Source organism: Argopecten irradians, chromosome 2 (genome assembly GCF_041381155.1).
Source record: "Argopecten irradians isolate NY chromosome 2, Ai_NY, whole genome shotgun sequence".
Taxonomy (NCBI): Eukaryota; Metazoa; Mollusca; class Bivalvia; order Pectinida; family Pectinidae; genus Argopecten; species Argopecten irradians.
In genome coordinates this window covers 54,229,828-54,241,893 of record NC_091135.1, presented here as the reverse complement: position 1 = coordinate 54,241,893, position 12,066 = coordinate 54,229,828, and the positions used below count along the sequence as shown (strand labels likewise).

The 12,066-nt window shown below is 35.5% G+C and overlaps 1 protein-coding gene across 1 annotated transcript in view; it reads left to right on the top strand.

Annotated features, from left to right (window-relative positions):
* The window catches only part of LOC138315964 (neural-cadherin-like), a 77,068-nt gene that overhangs the window by 27,477 nt on the left and 37,525 nt on the right, over nucleotides 1–12,066 (top strand). Inside the window, exon 2 of the mRNA XM_069257389.1 lies at nucleotides 10,303–10,488. Coding sequence (XP_069113490.1) covers nucleotides 10,303–10,488 — 186 coding nt within the window. The remainder of the gene's footprint in view (nucleotides 1–10,302; nucleotides 10,489–12,066) is intronic.

Below are 12,066 nucleotides of genomic sequence, written 5' to 3'. Positions count from 1 at the left end.
ACTGATGTTTTATCATTATCGGGGATTTGTAAAGATATGTACACATAAAAGCCTAGCTAAGCCCCACAAAGGAAGCACAGTTGTAATAGAGCCATTTTACTGGATTGTAGTGGCCCTGAATCTATGATAATTTCCGTCCCTTGTTAGCAAACATTATCTCTTTTCATTGTGTTGACCTGAGGGCTTGCTGTGGCATATTTGAGCTCATCAGCATTGGGGACATATGTTGCAAGGGTGAAGTAAATATTCCTTTATCATGAGGAGTTTTATTCATTAAATTCTAATATTAATTTCTTTTATTCTGTGTAGATACATGGACAAATTATGGTTAAAAGACATACTGTATTCGACCCAATAAGCGCCCATGTCCCTATTAGCTCCCCCCCCCCTTTTGAGGCCTCAATTTCAATTGCTTGGGCATAAATAAATATTAAACTATCAAAACTGTAAAGGTTGGCACTTTTTGTTTCAATAATTTTATCTTATTAAGCACCTTTTCAATTTTTCTAAATGCCCTGGGCGCTTATTGGGTCGAATATGGTAGTAAATTTATTGAAACAAGAATTATTCATGGAATAAGAAGGATTTCTTTTATATGTTAGAAAAGAGTGACTGTTTTGTACTTGTTGTATTTGAAAATCCTTCAAATAGATTATCAGGTTATAGCATATTTACCGTACACTATCAATATGAAGAATTTTCACAATGGACAGGTGTTTATATAATGTTTCCATGGTTGTTAGGGCCAGTCGTTTGTATTTCAGTAATTGGTTGTTATCACTGAGCAATAAACTTCCCATCTATAAGTCCCCTCAGCTATCGGGAGATTTTTGTTTTCACATTCATCCAATCTGGCAGGCCTATCTGGAGGCTGGTTTTACTTCCTTTGTCCTAACTATCTAAACATTCTGGCCAACGATAAGACTCAATAAAAAAAGTCATAACATAGATAGGAATATAGACTTTTGTTTATAAGTTCAGGGAGAGGAATATATTTGAACTCCACTGTTTAGTTTCAGTAGGGATGATATGTGTCTTTCTGGTCATATGTTCAGGGTAACTTTGTGGAACAATATGACTGGTACATCAGAACATGTATAAGATTATCATACTAAAGAGTGAAGTAAAACTGATCTGTACTGTAGCTTTCTAGTCATTTCTAGATTGTTTGGGGCTTCATAGAATAGCACAGTAATAGTAACAGAGTATTACTTCATCCTTTTTCATTGTTTATCCAGAGAAGAAACTTGACCTTTTGACCTGATGGTTGTCAATAGTAGAGAACTGTTGGTGCTATTTCAGGAATAATTGGTTGAGGAATCCTGATGTTTTAAGGGTAATTGGTTGAGGAATATTTGAGTAGTTGAGGTATTTTTAGGGTAGTAATTTGCAGTATTGATTCTATGGGTTAAGCAACTCTGAGAATTAACATTCTTCTTGTCTGTGCCTTGTTTTGTCATTGATGAGGCTTCTGTTTTAAAATTCCATTTGGATGCATGGGAATGATATCCATATAAAGTATAACCTGTCTAAAATGGTCAGCTCTGTATAAAGACCACCTGCCTAATAAGACACACTTGTATTATAACATTACTGCATAGAATAGATCTTATCTTAATTTGTGGAAGTTTTCCATATTGGATTTTACAAAGCAATCCATCCACATGAGTACATAAGGATTGTGTGCATGCTTTGTATTAGGAATTTTCTTCCTTCTCTCAGCACACTGGCATTTCCCTGAAGTCAAAACAAATGTTCTTCAAAGAAAAAAAATCCACTTCCAGAAGACTTGAACATTTAACATATGGGGCTGTCAAGTGGTGCACTCATCTGTTCATTTTATGACTGTAAAAAAACATTTTTTATGACTGTAAAAAACCATTTAGGTTGATTGTGAAAGTTTGGAATTTTAGCCCTGTATACTACTGTAATTAATTAATGTTAATGTCTTCAAATCATGAAGGTATATTTCTGTTATGATGCTCATATAATAGAGTACCAGCATCAAAACAAATCTATTGATGGTTTTGATTAAAGACAAGTATATATATATATATATACACACGGGGACTTACCATTTTCAACTGTAATACCTTGGAAGTTGATTTTATTTAGACTTACCATATAGGTAATAGGTACATGCTAGCTGACCTAACTGTTGACAGTTGTTAATACCTCATCAGACTAAATGTTGCCATCTGACATTCTCCTATACATTTATAATTACCACCATTGTATTAAAACGTTCATGTTAAAAGGTATTTACTATATTTTTTGCTTTCAGTAACAATATGTGAACACTTGTAATAAAGGAAAACTTGTTTTTAATTGATGAAAGCAGAAGTTTTCTAATGTGTAAACAGTACCGAGAGTGTTTAGGCTGCTAGCATAGTTAGTCTGAATGCTCTCTCCTCATTCAAATATCAATAGGTCACAGTTATGTACATAATCCAAAAGATATCAAGTTTAAATGATACAAAAACATGAATAAATTAACTTTCTCGCCTCAATTCATAACAATATTTTTCATGAAATTAAAATACCCGGTGTTGATTTTGATGATTTTTATGAAGATATATAATCACAGAAAAAATAAATTGGATTTTCACTTTGATATCTCTAACACATTGTGTTTCTCCATTTACTGAATCATTATTCAATTTCTTATACTGGTAGATATGATTTTATAAGTGATTAATTGATATATTATTATGTTTATCTATTGATTGTGTGCACATTAATCAACCATAAACACGATAGGTGTAGTTCAACAAGTTGTAGATTATAACTCATTCACTCCTTAAAATTCATAATGAACTGTTCTAACCCTTAATGCAGATGAGTTGAAATGTGTCTTCATGGGTGATTGAGTTGATGATTCTGGTAAATTAGAACAGATGGAGTAGCGCCAGGGTCCCTACAGATTAACACTCTATTTACTTCAGTTAATAAAGTGATCAGATTAAGATGTGATGATTGGCAGGGAATCATGTTTAGATCGTCTAATTGATTAAAGGTTCCAGTAATTAATTTGAAATATAGAGATCATGTAAATGCCTTTGGAAATCTGGGTTAAACTTTAAGGCATAAAAATATACATTTCCCAACAATAAAGCCAGTCAGAATCTGCTTTCCTTGACAAATGTTGATATTGGAATCCCAGTGTAACCAGATTGGTTTTCTGTTAGAGTTGGTACACAATGTAACCAGATTGGTTTTCTGTTAGAGTTGGTACACAATGTAACCAGATTGGTTTTCTGTTAGAGTTGGTACACAATGTAACCAGATTGGTTTTCTGTTAGAGTTCGTACACAATGTAACCAGTTTGGTTTTCTGTTGGAGTTGGTACACAATGTAACCAGATTGGTTTTCTGTTGGAGTTGGTACACAATGTAACCAGATTGGTTTTCTGTTAGAGTTGGTACACAATGTAACCAGATTGGTTTTCTGTTAGAGTTGGTACACAATGTAACCAGATTGGTTTTCTGTTAGAGTTGGTACACAATGTAACCAGATTGGTTTTCTGTTAGAGTTGGTACACAATGTAACCAGTTTGGTTTTCTGTTAGAGTTCGTACACAATGTAACCAGATTGGTTTTCTGTTAGAGTTCGTACACAATGTAACCAGTTTGGTTTTCTGTTAGAGTTGGTACACAATGTAACCAGTTTGGTTTTCTGTTAGAGTTGGTACACAATGTAACCAGATTGGTTTTCTGTTAGAGTTCGTACACAATGTAACCAGATTGGTTTTCTGTTAATGTAACCAGATTGGTTTTCTGTTAGAGTTCGTACACAATGTAACCAGTTTGGTTTTCTGTTAGAGTTGGTACACAATGTAACCAGATTGGTTTTCTGTTGGAGTTGGTACACAATGTAACCAGATTGGTTTTCTGTTAGAGTTGGTACACAATGTAACCAGATTGGTTTTCTGTTAGAGTTGGTACACAATGTAACCAGTTTGGTTTTCTGTTAGAGTTCGTACACAATGTAACCAGTTTGGTTTTCTGTTAGAGTTGGTACACAATGTAACCAGATTGGTTTTCTGTTGGAGTTGGTACACAATGTAACCAGATTGGTTTTCTGTTAGAGTTGGTACACAATGTAACCAGTTTGGTTTTCTGTTAGAGTTGGTACACAATGTAACCAGATTGGTTTTCTGTTGGAGTTGGTACACAATGTAACCAGATTGGTTTTCTGTTAGAGTTGGTACACAATGTAACCAGATTGGTTTTCTGTTAGAGTTGGTACACAATGTAACCAGATTGGTTTTCTGTTAGAGTTGGTACACAATCGGGATGCAGTCCCCTTACATATAATTAGGAGAAGAAAAATTTAGAACTTGAAAAAGGATTTTTGGTTACAACATCAATTGGAGATCATGATTAGGTTTAGAAAGCCCTTGAGTAAAAAGAAGCCGTAATACCCCCGACAGATACACTAGAAGCCTTTATATACTGACATCAAAGACCGGTGTAACTTGTAAACATGGCAAAAAATTTAAGTGTTGGAATTGACTTGGTCAATCCTAAATCCTAACAAAGTTGAAGTCCATCGGAACAATGCCATAACAAAGCTTTGATTTATCCTTCAATTCCCCAGTAAAAAATCTTGTGGCGCAGTTGTTTCTTTGCATGTTGTACAGACATTATTTGTGAAGGCTGCTAAAAGAGAAGCATACCCATTATACAGTAATATGCTGGCATGAACTCGGAGCACCACCTTTTTGATTCATTTTCTGTATAATTGACACAATAGCATGCCAATAAGCAGATGGCAGGCAGTCTATTTATAATCTAAATTAGGTTTATGGAGACAGAGTTTCGTGCACATCATTAAGGGTGCACATCATTAAGCTGAACTTCGCCCTGTATTTGGTTGGTTTGAATTGTTGAAGAGTTGTGAAGGCTCAGTGTGTTCTCGTATTGGTTTCCTTGCATAGTGAATTTGTTGATAAGAGGTTAAAATTATAGTAGTATCGCACTAAAGTCTTATTTTAACCTAACGATTCACAGAGTCTCATTGTAGTGTGATCTTACTGAAGCACGATCCCAGTAGGTCACTGTAGTGCTAAAGTCCAAAAGCTTGTGGAACATCAACTTTATACTTCTTGTCGTTGTTGGCTTTGGGAATGTGTGATTTGTGGAAATCTGGGTGTAGTGACTGACTGACATTTAGATAAAAGCTGATTTTATCTTGATTTAATTTCTAGTATTATAACAAGATTTGAGTTGATAAAATCTTGATATGTGTATGTTGTATGTCATGTCAATTTTCAAATGTCACACAATTTTAGGTTTAAAGCTATTTCCCATCCGTGTATTATTCACATGCAAGACTGAAAATGAGTTCATATGACGCCACTATGACGCGGCCAGAGTGTAACAGAGATTCTCTATAATAATTTTGTACACTTCACATCACTTGCTTATTGTAAATGAACAGAAACTTATATATAGTACAAATTATTATTATATCAATTATTGAAAGCTTGAGGGCCATTAAAGGAAGAATTATCTCAATCTTAATTTGTATAACCTTTAGAAAATATAGTATTGTAATTATTTTCTCGAAAGCTGAATAACACATGTTTCACTGACATAGTTTCATACATGTTTATAAATATTTGACATTTATTTGAAATCTAATGAAGGAATGACGAAACAGTGCAGGTATATTATCACTGTGGACAGTCTTACCAAGACAAATGTCACTCAACAAAGCTTGAACACAACAGTTACCATTGTCTACAACTATGCTCTGTAATACTATGTAATGAAATTCAGTAAACCAATCCATTTTCATACTGCTCATAATTATTATATATTTACTACTACTGAAACAGCAACAATACGAGTGGTTCATCCTGGTGCACCATACAATGGATCAATGGTAGGATAGATTAACCTGATCATTCCAAATTAACAAAGGTCTTTGCTGATGTATTGTTATATTATCAGCAAGACAATATACTGGGGATGTTAATGATTTTAAACAAGCTGATAAGCATATAGGTGTATTATGTACTGTTTAGGAAGTACGTCCTAACGACTAGCAGCACCTGTTTTACCACTAATTAACATTCACACATTACACAACAGCAGATGGGCAGACCTCTAATTTGTGAAAGTGTTAATCAGGCCACACAAAAAATCTCTGTATGATATGGACAGATGATTTTGTACCAGTATTTTCTGTCTGATAATTGGTTCCAACAAAAGCCTACTGATATAATTCATCAAGAGGTTTAAATAATTGAATGTACTCTAAAAACTCCCATTAAACATCTGGGTGTTTTGACCCGTTTAACGTGTCATTTTAACCAGTGTCAATAGTGTCTGGTCCAACTCTTTACAGGGAGGATTGGAGGACAGTTATGGAGGTCATACAAAATCGGTTTTGTGTAAAGTTTGGTGTTAGTGTATGTAAAGGTGTATCATTTTTAAGAGCATGGCCTTCAATAATATGATAGAAATATTTAAAGTTTCAACACTTAGTAAAAATCAGTTGGGTTTTTATGTTCATGTATAATTGAAAAAAAAATAGCGGATGTAGTGGTCTAGCTAATATAGTGTACAAAAATTAATGCAACTGTGTTTTCAAGTTTTTTGACCAAATCTTGGTTATCTCTCTTGGTGATGAAAAAATTATGACATCATTGGAGAAATACTAAACAAGCATTGAAATGCCCGACTTACAAGACTTTACATATTAGTATTGACAGTATCTGGTCTTTTATGTGTGCTTATCTACCATATCTTATAAGTTAGAAACCAGTATTATCTACACTCACTATCTACACTCACTATCTACACTCACTTTATACATATTTTCCATGAGTTACTCTAAATCTGCCTTGTTTTAAAGCAGAAGCTGACACTGATCGTACAGGATCCATCAATAATTATACAGATTCCCTCATCCTTCAATAATTGTACAGACTCCCTCATTTCTCAATAATTGTACAGACTCCATCATCCCACAATAATTGTACAGACTCCCTCTTTCCACAATAATTATACAGACTCCCTCATCCCACAATAATTGTACAGCCTCCCTCTTTCCTCAATAATTATACAGACTCCCTCATCCCTCAATAATTATACAGACTCCCTCATCCCACAATAATTCTACAGACTCCCTCATCCCTCAATATTTATACAGACTCCCTCATCCCACAATAATTATACAGACTTCCTCATCCCACAATAATTATACAGACTCCCTCATCCCTCAATATTTATACAGACTCCCTCATCCCTCAATAATTATACAGACTCCCTCATCCCTCAATATTTATACAGACTCCCTCATCCCTCAATAATTATACAGACTCCATCATCCCTCAATATTTATACAGACTCCATCAGACTCCCTCATCCCTCAATATTTATACAGACTCCCTCATCCCACAATAATTATACAGACTCCCTCATCCCTCAATATTTATACAGACTCCCTCATCCCACAATAATTATACAGACTTCCTCATCCCACAATAATTATACAGACTCCCTCATCCCTCAATATTTATACAGACTCCCTCATCCCACAATAATTATACAGACTCCCTCATCCCTCAATATTTATACAGACTCCCTCATCCCACAATAATTATACAGACTCCTCATCCCTCAATATTTATACAGACTCCCTCATCCCACAATAATTATACAGACTCCCTCATCCCTCAATATTTATACAGACTCCCTCATCCCACAATAATTATACAGACTTCCTCATCCCACAATAATTATACAGACTCCCTCATCCCTCAATATTTATACAGACTCCCTCATCCCACAATAATTATACAGACTCCCTCATCCCTCAATATTTATACAGACTCCCTCATCCCACAATAATTCTACAGACTCCCTCATCCCTCAATATTTATACAGACTCCCTCATCCCACAATAATTATACAGACTCCCTCATCCCTCAATATTTATACAGACTCCCTCATCCCACAATATTTATACAGACTTCCTCATCCCACAATAATTATACAGACTCCCTCATCCCTCAATATTTATACAGACTCCCTCATCCCACAATAATTATACAGACTCCCTCATCCCTCAATATTTATACAGACTCCCTCATCCCACAATAATTATACAGACTTCCTCATCCCACAATAATTATACAGACTCCCTCATCCCTCAATATTTATACAGACTCCCTCATCCCACAATAATTATACAGACTTCCTCATCCCACAATAATTATACAGACTCCCTCATCCCTCAATATTTATACAGACTCCCTTCATCCCACAATAATTATACAGACTCCCTCATCCCTCAATATTTATACAGACTCCCTCATCCCACAATAATTATACAGACTCCCTCATCCCTCAATATTTATACAGACTCCCTCATCCCACAATAATTATACAGACTCCCTCATCCCTCAATAATTATACAGACTCCCTCATCCCTCAATAATTATACAGACTCCCTCATCCCTCAATATTTATACAGACTCCCTCATCCCACAATAATTATACAGACTCCCTCATCCCTCAATATTTATACAGACTCCCTCATCCCACAATAATTATACAGACTTCCTCATCCCACAATAATTATACAGACTCCCTCATCCCTCAATATTTATACAGACTCCCTCATCCCACAATAATTCTACAGACTCCCTCATCCCTCAATATTTATACAGACTCCCTCATCCCACAATAATTATACAGACTCCCTCATCCCTCAATATTTATACAGACTCCCTCATCCCACAATATTTATACAGACTCCCTCATCCCACAATAATTATACAGACTCCCTCATCCCACAATATTTATACAGACTCCCTCATCCCTCAATAATTATACAGACTCCCTCATCCCTCAATATTTATACAGACTCCCTCATCCCACAATATTTATACAGACACCCTCATCCCACAATAATTATACAGACTCCCTCATCCCTCAATAATTATACAGACTCCCTCATCCCACAATATACAGACTCCCTCATCCCTCAATAATTATACAGACTCCCTCATCCCTCAATAATTATATAGACTCCCTCATCCCTCAATAATTATACAGACTCCCTCATCCCACAATATACAGACTCCCTCATCCCACAATAATTATACAGACTCCCTCATCCCTCAATAATTATACAGACTCCCTCATCCCTCAATAATTATACAGACTCCCTCATCCCACAATATACAGACTCCCTCATCCCTCAATAATTATACAGACTCCCTCATCCCTCAATAATTATACAGACTCCCTCATCCCTCAATAATTATACAGACTCCCTCATCCCACAATAATTATTTAGACTCCCTCATCCCTCAATAATTATACAGACTCCCTCATCCCACAATATACAGACTCCCTCATCCCTCAATAATTATACTGACTACATCATCCCTCAATAATTATACATCAGCACCATAACACTACAACTAGCAGCTACGTTCTTGGTGATCAGTTCACTAGTCTGACAGTTCTGCTGGATATCAATGTTTTCCTCACGTGAAAATTGAACAAGATTGAAAGTGACTTTCTGTTTCCTCAAAATCTGACAACTTTAGATTTTTGTCTTGATTAGATCAATGCTGACACTTGTTTAAGACACTTGTGTTGTCTTTAAGAACTGTTAGGGGCTTATATTAACCTAATTTACAGGTGTGGTTTGATGGTTTGGTGTTTTTTTTACCTTGTTACTCAGGTGTAGTAGGGAGACTAATTAAAAATGGTGTGTGGTATTGTGTAGTATATACCAGCTACATCTGATAGATAACAGAAAATAGAACTCTAAGTAGCCAGTACCTGGGCAATAATCCTTTACATTTTAATATCTGATTAGCAGATTTCCTTGGTACTTTGTTACTTGTATATTTTCAAGTGCATTCCAGTGGGATATATCACTTTAAATGATAAATTTCATCATATATGATAAAACTAGATCATCCATTACAACCACTACTACCTGTATTCAATAAAGATAGTAGTTAAAAGTTCAAATAAAACTGTTAATTTTCAAGTGATACTATATCCTGTTGTTTATTTTCACACAAGCCTCTTTAATGTTTCCTTATAATCTAGATCTAGAATGTATAAATAAAGTCTACTAAATTAACCTTTCTTCAAAACAATAAAAACTTGAAAACTAAACTGTGACAAAGAGAGAGGGGGTTATTTGAGGACTAGTGTGCTCCCAGACTTTTATAATAGGCTATATATTGATAGTTAGAGAGGTTATTTAAGGGTTGCTATGGTTAATCAATAACAATAAGTATATGTTCTGTTTTGTTCTTTACAGATCTGACTGAGGTGGCTATAACGCTAAAAGTGACAGATACAAATGATGAGCGTCCCATATTTGTTAATCAGCCGCGTCCATTTCTGGCCACTGTATCGACCAATCCCAGCGTTGGAGAGATGGTCTACGAGCTGCTGGCATTCGACCCAGACACCGGCTCCGATATCAAATACATCTTAGAGTCAGGTAAGATTAACAAACAATAAAGAATGCAGAAATCAAATAGAAAAAAATCTTCAGTATTAGATAAAGATAACACAGATGACGCCAGTCAAAGGGAGATTTAGAAGAGGGGGAAGGGGGCTTAAAGATAACAGAATGTAATTTCTGGACAAAAGGTGCACTTAACAAATACCACCTAGATTCTAGTCAAAGTCAATGTGACAACAAATACCACCCAGATTCCAGTCAAAGTCAATGTGACAACAAATAACACGCAGATTATAGTCAAAGTCAATGTGACAACAAATAACACCCAGATTCTAGTCAAAGTCAATGTGACAACAAATAACACCCAGATTTTTGTCAAAGTCAATGTGACAACAAATACCACCCAGATTCTGGTCAAAGTCAATGTGACAACAAAAACACCCAGATTCTAGTCAAAGTCAATGTGACAACAAATAACACCCAGATTTTTGTCAGAGTCAATGTGACAACAAATAAAACCCAGATTCTAGTCAAAGTCAATGTGACAACAAAAACACCCAGATTCTAGTCAAAGTCAATGTGACAACAAATAACACCCAGATTCCAGTCAAAGTCAATGTGACAACAAATAACACCCAGATTCCAGTCAAAGTCAATGTGACAACAAATAACACGCCAGATTCTAGTCAAAGTCAATGTGACAACAAATAACACCCAGATTCTAGTCAAAGTCAATGTGACAACAAATAACACCCAGATTCTAGTCAAAGTCAATGTGACAACAAATAACACCCAGATTCCAGTCAAAGTCAATGTGACAACAAATGACACCCAGATTCTAGTCAAAGTCAATGTGACAACAAATAACACCCAGATTCCAGTCAAAGTCAATGTGACAACAAATAACACCCAGATTCCAGTCAAAGTCAATGTGACAACAAATGACACCCAGATTCTAGTCAAAGTCAATGTGACAACAAAAACACCCAGATTCTATTCAAAGTCAATGTGACAACAAATGACACCCAGATTCTAGTCAAAGTCAATGTGACAACAAATAACACCCAGATGCCAGTCAAAGTCAATGTGACAACAAATAACACCCAGATTCTAGTCAAAGTCAATGTGACAACAAATAACACCCAGATTCCAGTCAAAGTCAATGTGACAACAAATACCACCCAGATTCTAGTCAAAGTCAATGTGACAACAAATAACACCCAGATTCCAGTCAAAGTCAATGTGACAACAAATACCACCCAGATTCTAGTCAAAGTCAATGTGACAACAAATGACACCCAGATTCTAGTCAAAGTCAATGTGACAACAAATAACACCCAGATTCCAGTCAAAGTCAATGTGACAACAAATACCACCCAGATTCTAGTCAAAGTCAATGTGACAACAAATAAACACCAAGATTCTAGTCAAAGTCAATGTGACAACAAATACCACCCAGATTCCAGTCAAAGTCAATGTGACAACAAATAACACCCAGATTCCAGTCAAAGTCAATGTGACAACAAATGACACCCAGATTCTAGTCAAAGTCAATGTGACAACAAATGACACCCAGATTCTAGTCAAATTCAATGTGACAACAATATTAATTAA